The sequence below is a fragment of the Alternaria conjuncta genome (genome assembly GCF_024043145.1).
Source record: "Alternaria conjuncta strain BMP 0040 chromosome Unknown scaffold_6, whole genome shotgun sequence".
NCBI classification, from domain to species: domain Eukaryota; kingdom Fungi; phylum Ascomycota; class Dothideomycetes; order Pleosporales; family Pleosporaceae; genus Alternaria; species Alternaria conjuncta.
The window spans coordinates 1,535,778-1,551,884 of record NW_026250095.1 but is presented as its reverse complement, the minus strand read 5'-3'; the positions used below and the strand labels follow the sequence as shown (position 1 = coordinate 1,551,884).

General features: G+C 52.7%; 5 protein-coding genes across 5 annotated transcripts; 4 read left to right on the top strand and 1 right to left on the bottom strand.

Moving 5' to 3' along the window:
• Positions 1–151: 151 nt before the first annotated feature.
• Positions 152–2,119, top strand: J4E85_004927 (uncharacterized protein; the record flags this gene model as incomplete). The annotated part of the gene is made up of 3 exons (XM_051469178.1): positions 152–437; positions 490–1,431; positions 1,479–2,119. 3 exons carry the CDS (start codon positions 152–154, stop codon positions 2,117–2,119), a joined length of 1,869 nt encoding a protein of 622 aa, XP_051327393.1.
• Positions 2,120–6,736: 4,617 nt separating this feature from the next.
• On the top strand, positions 6,737–8,850 carry J4E85_004926 (uncharacterized protein; the record flags this gene model as incomplete). The annotated part of the gene is made up of 2 exons (XM_051469177.1): positions 6,737–7,300; positions 7,351–8,850. 2 exons carry the CDS (start codon positions 6,737–6,739, stop codon positions 8,848–8,850), a joined length of 2,064 nt encoding a protein of 687 aa, XP_051327392.1.
• A 595-nt stretch (positions 8,851–9,445) lies between these two features.
• On the top strand, positions 9,446–10,324 carry RPS5 (ribosomal protein S5; the record flags this gene model as incomplete). Its single annotated transcript, XM_051469176.1, has 4 exons — positions 9,446–9,529; positions 9,598–9,638; positions 9,745–9,928; positions 10,007–10,324. 4 exons carry the CDS (start codon positions 9,446–9,448, stop codon positions 10,322–10,324), a joined length of 627 nt encoding a protein of 208 aa, XP_051327391.1.
• A 390-nt stretch (positions 10,325–10,714) lies between these two features.
• On the bottom strand, positions 10,715–11,803 carry J4E85_004924 (uncharacterized protein; the record flags this gene model as incomplete). The annotated part of the gene is made up of 1 exon (XM_051469175.1): positions 10,715–11,803. The coding sequence occupies one exon, from the start codon at positions 11,801–11,803 to the stop codon at positions 10,715–10,717; it is 1,089 nt and encodes a 362-aa protein (XP_051327390.1).
• A 1,159-nt stretch (positions 11,804–12,962) lies between these two features.
• On the top strand, positions 12,963–14,664 carry J4E85_004923 (uncharacterized protein; the record flags this gene model as incomplete). The annotated part of the gene is made up of 2 exons (XM_051469174.1): positions 12,963–13,340; positions 13,405–14,664. The coding sequence occupies 2 exons, from the start codon at positions 12,963–12,965 to the stop codon at positions 14,662–14,664; spliced, it is 1,638 nt and encodes a 545-aa protein (XP_051327389.1).
• Positions 14,665–16,107: the final 1,443 nt, after the last annotated feature.

Here is a 16,107-nt window from a genome sequence, read left to right as displayed (position 1 = left end):
GGGCACGCGCATCAATTTAACTCCGCTCCTCCGCTTTTCTAGCTTCTGTCGCCCTCGACGAGCCGAACACTCACAGCCCCTTTGATTCTTTTCTTCAGACGTCTACTCTGCCCTGCGTTTCTAACGACGAGCGCCTCGCTGCAGACTTCCCATGTCGCTGATTCAGCATGTTACACAGCAAGAAGGCACTGATCGCGAGGAGGCGTTGGTAGATTTGTTCTTACCGCCTGTCGACCGCCAGATTAGCCGACAGGATGCTGCGGAACGTCGGCTTTCTCTTGAGAGCGCCATCTCGGGAGCTGGCTTCTTGAGCGCACAAGGAAAGAGCGTGAGGAGAGTTATCAGTTACGACATAATACCCAAACCCGAGGAGCTCGCACCGGGCGAGGAACCAGGAGGCTTGACGCCATACAAGGTGCCGACGGGCAAGCGTATCGGTAAGTTTGGCTGCATCGCATTCGCGTTCTGACCACTAACAGGCGATTACAGCACAGGTTATCGTAACGGTTCTTGCGTGTTGGTTCGCTAGCGGCATTGTTTTCGGTTTTGCAGCTTTGAAGCCAATTCTTATCAAGGAAGGCGTTTTCAGCAATCTGTGCACACCCGAAGAGGTGGATGCCGACGTTGAAGTTTGCTTCGAGCAAGATCTCAGGTTGAACTTCTTTTTTTCTTTGGCATCGACTACGGCGAATGTTTCTGCTCTCCCCGTCGGTACCCTGCTCGATCGCTATGGGCCCAAGCTTTGCTTCCTTTGCGGTTCTTTCTGTCTCGCGCTTGGAAGTATCCTAATGAGTCTCGCGTTTCAGATCGAGCATTTTGACGGATATACAATCGGAAACTTCTTCCTTGCCCTTGGAGGCACATTTGTCTTCCTGCCCTCTTTCCAGATTGCTAACGCCTTCCCCAAGTATGCGGGTAGCATCGTTGCGCTCGTTACTGGTGCATTCGACGCTTCAGCAGCAGTCTTTCTCTTCTACAGGCTCATGTACGATGCTAGCGACAGGTCGTTCAAGCCACAAACTTTCTTCCTGGTCTATCTCATCGTTCCAGCAGCCATCGCGATCGCGCAGCTCACCTTCTTACCGACCGAGAACTACAAAACTGAGGCACAGCTAGAAATGAAGCTTCAGAGAGCTGAAGATGCTATGCGAGACGTCCATTCTTCGGATGACGAGCTACCCGATAACGAGATCTGGAAGCGAAGGAAGGCGCGTAGCTCGCGTCGTAAGGAGAGACAGAGCAGACTTGACGAGCTGATCGGAAATGAGGCGGCTCGTAAGATCCGGGAAGAGAAGGCTGAGCAGAGATTGGAAAATTCCGGTGTCTGGGGAGCACTGCACAACAAGTCTGCCAAAGATCAGATGCTGACGCCCTGGTTCATACTGCTCACTATTCTGACCGTGATCCAGATGGTGCGAATGAACTTCTTCAGTTAGTAAACCCCTCCAGTGCGCTTGAACACTGCTAACATTTCGCAGTTGCTACTATCCGCGAACAGTATACGTACATGCTTGGATCAGTCAAGCTTGCAGAAAAGGTCAACGACTTCTTCGACGTTGCTCTGCCCGTCGCTGGAGTTGTAGCAACTCCCTTCTTAGGCGCACTGCTCGATAACGTCAGTACACCTGGCGTACTCTCGCTTCTCGTTGTCATCATCGCCGCTATCGGAGTCATCGGCTCTATCTCAACTCTTTGGGCTGGATATGTCAACGTTCTTCTATTTGTCTTCTTGCGCCCGCTTTACTATTCCGCCATGTCTGACTACGCGACCAAGGTCTTTGGTTTCGCTACGTTTGGACGAGTTTACGGGACCATCATCTGCGTGTCCGGCTTGTTCAACTTGTCGCAGACTGCAATCGACGCCTTGACCAAGGGCTTGTGGCACGGCAACCCAGTTCCAATCAACATTATCCTGGCTGCTTTGGCGTTTGTCGTAGGCACGGCACTCGTCATATATGTCGCGGTACAGGTTTACCGTATGAGGAAGAAACTCGACGAGGAAGACGCCATTACCGTGACAAACACCGAAGTAGGTTCCATCATGGAGAGCCTGCTCGAAGAGGACGAGCCGAGATCCTACGGCACAGTCAACCGCCAGCGACAGCCTTGGGAGGTTTAATACCGCGGCGCGAAACTCGACATCTTCTTACCTCCGACATTTCCAGACCACTTCGACGACATTTCTTCGCCGCTGTTATTACGAGTACGATTCAAATACGGCCGTCATTGAATCATGCTTCCTATACTAATTGGTCTCATTCCTAACGTAATTAAAAGTTGTCATATTCTGTACGAGCGGGCGTTCATATTCATCGCGTTATATTGCAGACTGTCATCAGCCGAGCGTCTTTATCAATAATAGTCATCGTCAAGCGAGCGTTATGGGTACGGGTTTTCGGGTCATGTTACATCTCACTATGTTTACGGCGCCAGATTGCAAATCCATGTAGACTAGATTGCGATTTGTAGAAATTGTGCAGTGTTTTGATATTCATTGTTATCATCCGTTATTGTTTGTTCTAATTCAAATCAAATTCATAATCCATGCAATCCATCTTTGCGTCAAGGCTGCAGATGCAGGCTGTCAAGACCTCGATACCACTTGCCCAGATGAGCAAGGCAGTGACGCTAAAATTACGCCCCTCTTAGCGCTGGTGTGGGGCTCTGCGGCCCAGCCCCCATTCTCGAGCTTTCGGTTACCGAACCCCTCACAGATCGTACGACACTTTCCATCCACCACGCGCAGGGAGGGCCGATATCGCTGCCTGGGAACGACCACCGCTAATTCTAGAACCGTTACATTCGCTTGGTAAACTTGGTAAATGCGGCCGTTGTCTTGGAGCAATGGGCATGCTTTGCCTTATGACGCGTTGCGGTGGTACATCGTCTGCCTAAGCTGACATCCTCGCCGCATGCTGGGGCCTACGTCCACCGTTGTGCTGGAAAAGTCGACTTGACAAGTGGTTTCAGAGTGAATCTCTGGCACAGCTACCTAGGTACACTGCTGACGTCCCGAGGTCACGGGAAGAGGGTTCACCTTGACTGTCCTGCTTCGTCTTTCGGCCGGCCACCTGGCCTTCCCAGTTGGCACACCGGTGGCTCTCGAAGCATGACAGAGACTTGTGGACCCAAAAAATGCAGTTGTTTGACACTTGGTGCGCTTTTTTGAGAAGTACCTCGTTCTCGGAAACACCCAAGGCGCATTCATCGGACGTTACTATCTGCAAGAAGAGTTGGGATGCCGGAAAAGGTCGAAGACGAAAGGCAGCCTGACACGACGAAGTCCTCCATGTTCTGGGAAAGGATCCATCCCAGCACAGCCGAGTGAGCCCCCATCTTTGAGCTCAGCATGCATCGCGAAACTCGTACTCTGTCGTCATAGTATGTGTATCCTTGTGGCGTTTTGCGGCCCTCGACTCAACTCGAAACCTCAACCAGACACATGATCAACGTCTGAAGTATCGTTTACGTTGATGACAAGTATCTTTCTGCTTACTATCGTCATGGCCGCATTGGTGGTCTTCGCCTGGGGCCATCTTTACAAACCCAACCCTGCGCCACAGCCTCCGATTGCAGGTTTGGGGCCGATGGAGAGCAACCATGCAGTACGCCTCCCTCAGTTCGTTGCGCAAGACGCAGTCGAGATGGAACAGAGCTGCTGATATTCCTAGACATTGAAAGGAGGCGTGGGAAACAATCAAGGATCAATGTTACATGTTGACAGCTTCTGACATCTGGTCTACCCAACTGCTTGGGTATGATCGGTTCTGAAAACATATATGTATGGCAGTCATTCTACTTATATTGCCCCAAGCACTTTCAACGCATCATTCTTTCCTCCTCTTACATATCCTCTTGAACACTAGGCCACCCTGAAACCATTGCCGAAGCTCGCATTCCATCATGGGCATCCGGTTCTCCCAGTGGGTTGCTCCGTCCATTGTACTTCACAGTACCCTCACATCTGCTCTCGTCGTACCTAGAGCCGCGTACAGCGGAAATGGCGAGCCTTATGGCACTGGAATCATCCATCCGACCACCATAGCCGCGTCATCTTCCATGGCTTCTCAGGCCTCATCACTTGGTACGTCGTGCGTTACTTCCGGGACCATAACCATAACGCTATCAGGTTCGAGCATTGTGCCGCCGGCTTCGATAATTGGTACCTATCCTGTCGTGAGCGGCCCTACAATCACTGGTGAGAAAAAAGCAGATTCAAGTTGACGGGCAACATCTGATACTACTGCAGGTTATCCTTCAGGTCCTTCCCCGAGCTCGGTTGTATCGAGTATCACTGTAGAGTATCCGGCCGAATCATCCGTGCCACCTCCTGAGAATCCAGCGACTTCAGACTATCCTGCTGTCACTCCTACTTCGAATGTGGCTTCGTCTGCTGGCGGCGGATATGGCCCTTCCCCTGCGCCTGTCTCTCCCCACCTGAGTAAGCTTACGAGCAGTGCGATTTCGGAGAGCACCGCAACCCCAAGTAACTACAGTATGTCTTTCAACTCCATCACCTCTCGCGCATTCTACTATGACTACCCCAGACAGAGATTGTTGGAACACAGATAACTGACCTTGTGATAGATACGCCCTTGCCGTATGCCACCAACCCCGCGACAGCATCAGTAGCACCCTATCCTATCACCTCTCTCCAAGGGGCACATGTATCACACAGTGCAGGCCCAGTTGGCACTTCACCAACTCTCCACGTACCGTATCCGACAGGAAACGTTACATCGAAGCCTCCTTATGGAACGGGGTATCCGACGTCGAACACCGTATTGCCGTATCCGGAAGAAAGCGATACTTACTTATCGCAACGGTCCGCCACATCTTCTACATTAGGTTTGTTGACTGACACATTATCGAGTCGTATCAGAATGTGCCGCTGACTTTGTATAGCTACTCCTGATTATCCAACGTCATCCCCAGCTCTTCCCGTCTCTTCGGCACCATCTTCAGCCCCTCCTGACTATCCGGCATCGCCTTCGGTCCCTCCAATGTCTTCAGCGTCATCGTCAGGCTCTCCTGTTTATTCGGCATCAACACAGGTTCCTCCTGTCTATTCGGAAACACCGGCCCTTCCCGTCTCGTCACTTTCCTCAGCCTATCCTGTTTCGCCAGCATCGTCTTCTCCCCCTCCCATGCACCCGGAATCGTCTTCAGCCGCTCCAGACTATCCGGCATCGCCTTCGGGTCAGCCTACCCCTTCGACGTCGCCTTCTGCGCCTCCTACGTACGAGACATCGTCGTCAGGCTCTCCTGTTTATTCAGAATCAGCACCCGTTCCTCCTGCCTCTTCGATCGCGTCGCAAGGCTACTCTGTCTCGCCGACATCGTCAGGCCTTCCAGACTATTCGGCATCAGTACCGGTCCCTGCTGGCTCTTCGACGACATCGCCGGCCTACTCTATCTCGCCGACATCGTCAGCCACTCCAGACTATTCGTCATCAGCACCGGCCCCTCCCGCCTCGCAGATATCATCTCCAGCCTACTCTGTTTCGCCGCCGTCATCTTCAATCCCTCCCATGTCTGCGACGCCATCATCAGCCCTTCCCATCGCCTCAACGCTCTCTTCGGCCTACCCTGTTGCGCCTACATCGTCTTCAGTCGCTCCAGGGTATCCAGTGTCGTCTTCGGTCGCTCCCGGGTATCCAGCGTCGTCTTCGGTCGCTCCCGCGTATCCAGCTTCATCTTCGGCTCCTCCAGGCTATCCAGCGTCGTCTTCGGTCGCCCCCGCGTATCCAGCTTCATCTTCGGCTCCTCCAGGCTATCCCACGGCTTCTTCAGGTCCCCCTCTTGAGCCAACGCCATCTTCAACTTCACTCGCAGCACCTACTCCAATTGTCAGTTCTACGCCAAGCGTCTATGTCCCAGCCACCTCTCTTCCGCCAGTGTCAGGGAGCATGACTACGATGTACTCGGCAGTTCAGCCTGTAGCTACTGATTACCCGGCATTGCCTGTGGTATCTGCTTCCGGGATCTCCACAGGTACTGAGCAGCCCGGTATTCATTCCCCTTCATTCTTATTGTCAAATCTCAAATGCTTACTCCACACTAGGTTACTCAGCGGCACCTACTACCATGATCACCAGCGCTATTGCGTCCTCCGCGAACTCGAACATGTATGGCACGCCTGCTCAACAGACAGGAGGATATGCAGGGTTCGCTGGAGTTGGTACCTGAGCGTCCTGGAGATGATACTGGTGACACTGTCCCATGGACTGAAATTGGTGATGCAGCAGCAAACGCTAGGGTTGGCCTGTACTCGTACGCCTGTATCAATTTCCTTTGTTCCACGTGTTGACATTTGGGTAATGTTTTGGGTTTTGGAGTTTGCCCCGGTATCTAGAAAACCTACTGAATCCACTCGTTTACCAAGCGATGCACGACCATGAAAGTAATTTTTTCGAAAGCTGCGTGGCCGTTTCTGATTGACAGGGTACAATCCCGGCTTGTCGGATTGCTCACAGAACATGACGTGGGGTTCGCGGATCAATAGTCCGTGCGTCTTCGCGTTGCTATGGCAGGGAAGTAGCGTCGCGTGGGCGGCTAGTGCTGTTTACCGCTCACCGTCTGAGCTCGCACCACCACATATTACATAGACGTGCTGCACAACTTCCTTAGACTACCAAAGTTGAACAACCAAACTCACAGCAGGTGCTACCCTTCGACAACATACATAACCCCCCAAACCGTCAAGTTGGCGCGCCTCAAAGAATCCCCGGTCCAGATGGATCCGCCTCCGCCTCTGTCGCCAAACAAGGCACCCTTCTCGCCTGGGATGCCCATCTTCCCAGCCAGTCCCGACCGCGGTGCTGGTTCAAGATCTCCCTACGGCGACTCCAGGGGCTCATCGCCAGTCCTCTCGCCCTCGACACCCAACCTCCGCCCCCACTCGCCCCTACGACACACCCACCGCCGAACCGACTCGGATGTTTCCGTCACAGCCCTCACCGGCATGTTCGAGAACCTCGAGGTTAAGGACCCACGGGAAGCATGCAAGCGCTTCAAGGAGTTGCTCGACAAGGAGAGGATACGACACGCGGAGAAGTTGAACAAGATCGAGAAGGAACATGCCAAGAAGGAGCGCGACCATGAGTTGTCATCAAGCCGACGCGACGTGCGCATCGACGAGCTGAAGCAAGAACTTGAGCAGACAAAGGAATCGCTTGCGAATGCCGTTACCAAGGAAATATTTGAGAAGAGAGTCAATGCAAGCAAAGCTGCCATCGACAAGTGGGCACAGGCTTTCAAGGACAACGAAGAGAGGTGGAAGAGTATGGACGCCAAAGCTGTAAGTATACCATGCTCTTCTATACAGTTCCACCTATTAACATGTTCCAGACGGAAGCAGCATCGCGAGCCAAGTCTTATGAGGGCAAATACAGACACTGTAAGACGGAGTACATAGCGGCCAACAACGAGAAGCTCCGATGCTCCGCAATGATACCGCAGCTTCAGGCCAAGATTCAGAGCATCCAGCGTAGCTTGCAGCGGGCCGAGTCAGATGTCAAGTTCAAGACCGATGAAGCCGCCAAGTACAAGAACGAAGTGTACAGCCTGCAGGTGGAGATTGAGAGCGTTAGCAACCGACTGAACGAAGAAGTACAGACACTGAAAGAGAAGCTTGGTCTCGTCGAGGGCGAGCGGGACGCTCTTAAGACGAGCTTGAAAGAAGAGGAGGTTCTGCGCATCGCTGCGGAAGGCCAGATACCGCTTCCATCGGCCGACCCGGAAGAGACGGATGAATTCGCATCACCTGTTCGATCACCACGCAAGCCACGCAACCTCGCACGCGAGGACGACGACAAGGAAAACGTGTCGCCAAAGAAGAACGCAGTTGATCTGCGCTTCATTCAGCAGGAGCTGGCAGCAGAGAGACGTGCTCGCGAGCGTGCCGAGGAGCAGATCGACTTCATGAAGATGGAGTGCCAGTTCCAGTGCTGCTCTTGCCGCATCGCTGAGAACAGGGGAAAGCATTACGTACACGATGACTCGCTCGAAGCCGAGATGCAGCGCATCAAGGTCTCGCTACCCATCTCTACGCCCCCAGCCAGCAACCACGGAGACGATGTCATGGAAGGTGTAGTGATCAAGCAAGAGTCTGTGGAGAACGAGCGTCCCATCACACCGCCTGAGGATACTGTAGTCAAGACAGAGTCCGAGGAGCCCGAGACCGTTGTTGCCTTCTCTCCAGACACAGGAACCTTCCGCTCTGTGCCATCACCTATGAAGTCTCGTCCGTCAGCAGACATCGTCACACATGCAGAGCCATCACCTGTAGTCGAGATGACCGATGCACCAGCGCCCGACGCGGTCGCTCCTGCCAACATATCTTTGCCACAGTCCCGCCCTGCATCGAGAGTCGACTTTGTTCTTCCTACTCGCAGGGAGAGCAAGGCTGTAGACATCAGCATCCACGAAGACGCCGTCGACGACGACAGCGAGGACGAGGACATGTCACCACCGACGCCCGACAGGGAGCCTACTGGGCCTACGACGCCGTATCTCACTCGCACTATTACCACAACAACTACCATCCCCCTCCATTTTTCCCCTGCCACTCCAGCGTTCAAGGCTGGCCGTGGGCCTATGACTCCTTCGACTGTAGCCCACGCTGCAGCCAATGCACAGACCCCTGTTCTGGGTGAACTGTCACTCAACAAGCTAGGCATCGACCGGGAAGCCGCACTCGCAGCGATCCGTGAGCGCAGAGGACGTGCTAGAAGCATGGCCGCTGGTCACGGAACGCCGATGAAGCAGATGGTCGAAGGGGTAAAAGATCGCAGAGACATTAGTGCGCCTGTGACTCGGGTACGAAGTGTATCACGGATACGAAGATGAGCGATCGGAGATGGACGTTGTGGAGGTGGCTGGTGATTGCCGTGCTGACTAGGGTGCAGCGAGAGTCGTGATACCATTGATTTCCTGTTGCGACTTTACCTTGCGCTTAGCGGCATTGCATGGCGTTGGAGGCTATTGCTGCATTTGAACTTTCCCGGCGTTGTCTGTCTGCATAGATGTTTTGCACAAGCAACGACTGCGTTATATACCACAGTTTTGCTTCTTGCTAGTTCTTACGATATTGTAATTGAGTATTGACATGTTCAACTTTGTCTGGTAGTCTTTGCTCAAGTTGCTGTCGATGTGAATGGGTGTTCGTGCTTGTAACCACCGTATTTTATTGAACACGAACTCAGATCTATAAAAGATGCATCCATTGGTTGGTAATGGACCATTTTCTTCGCGTGGTGTTCAAGAGACGAGATGGGCGGGCCCTGGCGTGCACTCTTCCGCCAAGCCCCGCTAGCGCACGATTGGCGGTTCAAGCGAACGTCGAAATTGATCGCACTCGAACACCTGGATTATCTCTTGCGACAGCGACTACGAACTTCGACGCCCAACCCTCTTTCTCCCTTCCATACCGACAACCGCCACCATGTCTGACAACGGAGAAATCGAGGTCGAGAACCCCACCGGCATTGCCATCCTCCCCAAGGATGTCACCGACGAGCAGGGCAGCGTAAAGCTGTTCAATAAGGCAGGCTTATTACAACTTCCGCCCACGCGCACAATACTGACTTTTTGCAGTGGTCCTACGAGGAGGTCGAGGTCCGCGACATCTCATTGACGTACGTTTCCCCCACGATATCGCGCCGCACACCCGTATAAAAGGACAATGGTGGCATTGGATACTTTGTATTGCGCTGCGAGACCTTCGGCTAACTGAAGCCGCAGCGACTACATCCAGATCCGCTCGCCTGTCTACATCTCACACTCCGCCGGCCGATATGCCGTCAAGCGGTTCAGGAAGGCCCAGTGCCCCATCATTGAGCGTCTCACCAACTCGCTCATGATGAACGGCCGTAACAACGGAAAGAAGCTCATGGCTGTGCGCATCGTCGCTCACGCTTTCGAGATCGTACGTCTACACTCCGCCAGGTTTCGGATTCGCGAAAATGGCATAAAATGCGCGTCGGGAGACGGCTGACATTTGCAGATCCACATCATGACCGACCAGAACCCCATCCAGGTCGCCGTCGATGCCATCGTCAACTGCGGTCCCCGTGAAGACTCCACCCGTATCGGTTCTGCCGGTACCGTCCGTCGTCAGGCCGTCGATGTCTCTCCCCTCCGCCGTGTCAACCAGGGTATCTCCCTCCTCACCATCGGTGCCCGTGAGGCCTCTTTCCGCAACGTCAAGAGCATTGCCGAGTGCCTCGCTGAGGAGCTGATCAACGCTGCCAAGGGTAGCAGCAACTCGTACGCCATCAAGAAGAAGGATGAGCTCGAGCGTGTCGCCAAGTCCAACCGATAAAGGCGTGCGTTCTGTGTATGGGTGTGCATGGTGTCTCTGGGAGGAGTTCTTTCGAATGGCTGTTCTGGTCGTTTTTTGATCGGACAGAATGAGGGATCTTATGCATGGCATGGCTTTCCTAGGCGATTAAGACCTCTTTCATGGTTGCATGACAAAAATGGACAATACGATACCACGTTCAGATGAGCAGTTGCTGCGTGCGAGGTGATGTTGACGGCCACCGACAGGCGAGAGGAGGCCGGACCCGCTGTTGGAAGGCATCGTGTAGCTGTGAAATGCCAACTCATGTATAACAAACACAATGGCGGAAGTCGTGTAGACCTTCGATGAAATCCATTACATCTTCATTCATCTATGGGTATCTCATCTCTGCACTTTCTATGTACATGTCTATGCTGCCACCCGCCCTAGCACAGCCTTCTCTAAAATGGCTCCAAACTCTTCGAAGCCGACTTTACCACTGTTCTTCTCTCCAAGTTGCTCAGCTTCAGCATAAGCCGTGGCCATGACCTCCTCATCGATCCTTACAAGCCAGTCGTGACCTGTGATCATGATGTGACCCCCCTCATTTTGTAGTTGCTGCATAAGCCCACTTGCGCGAATCAATCTCTCGACCCAAACCCTGTCTTTGCCCTCCGCGTACGCTGCGTCGACCAAATCCACGGCACCCCTCTCCTTCATTGTATTCCTTACAAAGGCGACACACCTCTCCCGTCGTGCGGCTTCCATCTCAGCCTCCCTTTTCTCTTCTGCCTTCCTCTCCTCCCGCTCCTGTCTTGCGCGCTCACGAATCTCTTCTTCGACAGCCGCTCGCCGAGCTTTTTCCGCTGCTGCAGTCGCCTCGCGCTCTTCACGGCCTTCTGCCTCTTGTAGACGGCGCATCTCGGCTTCTGAGCGCAGCCATTCGTTGTACGCGCGTTGTTGGTCTTTGCGAGCGAGCGATTTGGCTTTCTTGGTGCCGACTACGCGTTGGGTTGGTGGGGGACGGTTCGCGTTTTGTGGTGGGGGGTTCGCGGGGCCGGGTGCGAAGGCATCGTCGGGTAGCTGGGCTTCTTGTGCTTGAGTATTTGGCTGGCGATGTTGTGGCTGAGGGACGTCTCCGAACAGGGCTTGGAGCTGGTCTTGGTGCTGTGGTGGTGTAGGTGCCCGTGGCGGTCGTGCGGCTTCTACGCCATCGTCTTGGAGGACCAACCGCTCGTCTAATGGTGCTTGTTCTCCTTCATCTCTCTGTCCGCCTGCTGGGTTCCTTATCCCTTGTTCAACGGGGCGATTTGTGTCCTCATCGTTCTCTCTCTGATTTGTGCCCGCCTCTGCTGCTTGTCTTTGCGCATTGTACCATTCGCCGATTTGTGGGGCGAAATATAATGTTCCGCAAAGCACGGCTGTGTGTAGAAGATCTTGCGACAGAGGTGTGCCAGAGCGCGTAAATGGCAGTAGAAGATTCAGGATCGTAAACGGAAGAGATAATATGGCTCCCATCGTGACGTTCGTGATCGTATAGTCGATGCTCAGGTTTACGCGTTGACGGAGGGTGCGAATTGATAAATCGAAGTGGGGTTTTCGCGCGAAGGCCGGCTGGTAGCGATTGGAAGCCGCTAGCGGTCCATTTAATTGACGAGTGCTATTTGAGGTATACGAAGGGATTGCTGCTTGAGTAATAACAGTGGTCGTCGTGGCGCTAGAGATGTGCCTCGGGTGAAAGACAATGTTAAGTCAAGTTGATGATGCAACTGGAAAGCCCGCCGTAGGGCTGAGCGCTAGTGCCGCGTTGGTGCTAGCTTATATCTTGAGCGATCCATGGATCATTCACATGCAACGAAGTGCTCCTGTCGTCAGCACGGCACGAGTCTTACAGACGTCTGCGCAATGACACTTTGATTGCGCGCTTTCATCGTATTTTCTACCCGTTTGGTACAGCATAGTCGCTCTGACCATACCATTGACCGGAGGCCTGAACCCGAATCTATCAAACCTCGCATTAGTTTGGAAAGCACCAAGGTACGAGATAAACAATGCAGCAGATAATGGTTTAATGGGTGAGAGCCCCAGTCAAAACTTGGGCATTGGATAGAGGGCGCGTCTCCAATGATATCTGACCTTTTCTTGGAGGGTGCGCCTTACGGCCGATAGCAAAAGACTCGGAGCCTTATTCGCCCTCCTCTCCACATTGTCAAGAGAGGGTAACCAATCGACGTTTTCAACCCCAGCCATGAGCTTTCCCAATCCTTCAGGTCCTCCGGGGGCACGGCTGCTGTGTAACATTGCTACGGGGAATGGACTGCGATACCACCACTTGACGATACGTGCGGAAGGCATGTCCCGATTGTCCGCAGGTCTGGCCGTCCAACATGTGTACGATGCAGGGATCCGAATCGCTTTTATATCTCTGGACAGGCCCGATTTATGATTACTATACTCTTGTAGCTTTGGCTTCATCCACCAAGGCTTCAATCCACCCGACTCATCATACTCTTCTGTCGACGCTTGTCTGACTCGTACCATTGCCACTCTCCAAGCTATACGATTGGCCCATCTCTACCTCACGCGACGTACATCTCTAGCCTACAGCATATTGAGGCACCTTGCTGCGGGGTCACCACATATTACGCGCCGTATAATTGGTCAACTGAACGTCAATATGGTCGTCGCAACAACAGATGTCTGGCCCAACACGGCGGGCTTCGATACGGATTACGAAGAACATGAGCCTGTGGAGCTCATCGTCAAGGGCACGATCCCACGGCATGCTGCAGGTGTATTGTATCGGACGGGTCCGCTCGGCTACAAGGCGAAGACAAACGATGGCAAGATCTGGGCAGCAAGACATTGGTTTGATGGATTCTCATGTGTCCATCGTTTCCAGATTGATTTTCCCGACGCGGATGGCCCAGCGAAGGTTACATACCGTTCGCGACGCACAGTGGATGAGTACCTTGAGATTGTTCGTACGACCGGAAAATTGGACAGTACCACGTTTGCTGCAAAGCGTGATCCATGCGAGAGCTTCTTTTGGAAGGTAAGTCCTGACCGTACGAGATGCACGTGAGACATACACTGATTCCGTACGTCCACCTCTACAGGTCATGAGCATGTTCCAGGCATCACAGAATGAGCGCAATGTGGGTGTCACGCTCTCCATAAATATGGCTGGAAGTGACAAGCTTACCAAAGGCGCGAAACCGACGACCAACGGTCACACCAGTGGCGTTGAGACTCTGCATGCCCGAACAGATTCTAGTGCCATTAAGGAGATCGACCCGGAGACGTTGGAGCCGCGCGGTTATGCACGTCAGGAATTCCTTCACCCGGAGTTGAAAGGGCCTTTCTCTGCCGCTCACGCCAAGTCTGACCCCCAGACTGGTGACATGTACAACTTCAATCTCGACTTTGGATACAAGGGTACCTACCGCATCTTCCGTGTCTCGGCAGCGTCCGGCGAGACAGATATACTCGCTACTTTCCATGGCACGCCTGCATACATTCACTCGCTGTTCTTAACTGAGAACTACGTCATCCTTTGTGTTTGGAACAGTCACATCACATGGGGCGGCGTTTCGCTGATGTACCACAAGAACGTCGTCGACTCTATCGCACCCTTCGACCCCAACTCTAAAGCAACATGGTACGTTGTCGACCGCCGCGAAGGCAAGGGGCTTGTAGCAACGTACGAAAGCATGCCTTTCTTCTGCTTCCACAGTATCAACGCCTGGGAAGAGCCCTCGGCCTCTGATCCTAGCAAGACCGACATCATCACCGAGCTCAGCATGTTTGAGAACCTAGACATTGTCAAGCGCTTCTACTACGACAACATCATCTCTTCCATCGACACGCCTGACTATGAGGGTGAGAAGCGCAGGCCATGTCTTCCGATGCAGGCGCAATTCCGCCTCCCAAGTGTTAACGCTGGTGTTCCTACTACGATGCCCGCTGAGCTTCTCTTCCAGGCCGACAAGTTCAAGTCGATGGAGTTGCCCACGCTCAACCCCGCATACCTGACTAAGCGCCATCGCTACACGTATGGATGTGCCGACCGTCTCCGTTCTTCATTCTTCGACGGCCTCGTCAAGTTCGACAACAAGACTCAGGAAGCCATCTACTGGGAAGTGGACGGCCACACACCTGGCGAAGCGATCTTCATCGCTACCCCCGAAGGTGTGGAGGAAGATGATGGCGTGTTGTTGAGTGTGGTCTTGGACGGATATGCGGAGAAGAGCTACCTGCTCGTGCTCAACGCGAAGGACTTGACGGAGATGGGAAGAGCTGAGATGGCGGGGCCGATGAGCTTTGGGTTCCATGGGACGTTTAAGGAGACGTACAAGACATATCGAGGAGATGTATAAGTGAGAGTGGTAGCACTCAGTAGTGAATGCCTCACTGTCGCTTTGACGCTCAAAACTTCGCAATGTTGTATTTCAGTCTCTATTTGTTGCATTGCCGAATTGCACCAATGGCTACATACGAACGATGTACACTGATTACAGGTCATCTATTCAATTACCCATGACATCCATTCTTTCGGTTGGAAGACTTCGCAACAGATCCGGTACATACTCTAGGAAACAGATATCGATCACCATCTTATCAGAATGTATTTACTGTAATTCGTTCATACCCTCCTCTCTTTGTATCCGAGCTTGAATACCCGCGATGAACCTTGCTCTATTTTCCACCAATATTCGCACGCTTTCGACGCTTCCGATGCGCGGTAGTCGGTCAGCAGTTTGTGGTCGCAAAGTCGGATTGAAGATGAGCATCCTGCGACACATGGGACAGTTGCCATGAAGAAAACGACTCGTTTGATCTTGAAGCCACTTTACAAGACACCTCTCATGAAAAACGTGTTGACAAACGCCAAGCTGAATGGTTGATGTTGGCGATATAGCGCGGATGTTGTTTTCGGGGTCGGGAGTCGCCGGGGTCGCATCCTGTAGCTCGAAATCAGCTGTTGTGTCGTTGTAGCAGATGACGCATACGGTTTCGTGTTCTTGGAAGTAGTTGTCTTGGAGGATGATGTATGGAAATCGTCCAAACATGTGGGTCTCGGTTCGAGAAGTAGACATTGTGATATATTGGGTGGCCGGCGGATGGCGAAAATTGTGACGATGCGACGCTATCAAGAAATGTGTTGTGTACAGATGCGGCTTGTGCTATATATAATATAGCATCTCGTCCTTTGAGCAAAGTATCAGGAAATATAACCATGGTGTCGCCTACTCAACTTTGGTTCACTGCGCGCACGTGCCTCCATCTTGCGAAGTCATCAAGAACCGAGGTAGCTATAAGTGTTGGACTTTACTTCTAACTCTATTACATCTGGTACGTTGCAGAAGATCAATCCCCGTCCAGGGAAGATGGTAGTGCGCAACCAAATTCTGGAACTTCACGACTAATGACCGAGCGTGAGATCCAACTTCACACACATAGTAAGCAAGGTTTGGCGGCTATACGTTTTTCTAGACTCGTGCCATGGGAGGGCCCTTGATGGCGTGTGCGATTCCGTATTTTGGTTGCCATCTACTTTATACACTAGTACTGCCATGACTCAGAGCGACAAGCCACTTACGACTCCCGCAATACATCACTATTCCCCACGCACAAGGTACTACTCAAATGAGCGAGATCGCAGTCATCACACTCACGTTGACTAAGAAAAAAGCTAAACATACCTGCAGCCTACATTAACATAGAAGCATACAAAATAGATAATCTATCGTTAACGTAGGCTCTAGACCTGTTTAGATTTTTCCCTGTATAAGGTGCACTTAAAGAGATGTTGCGTAGAC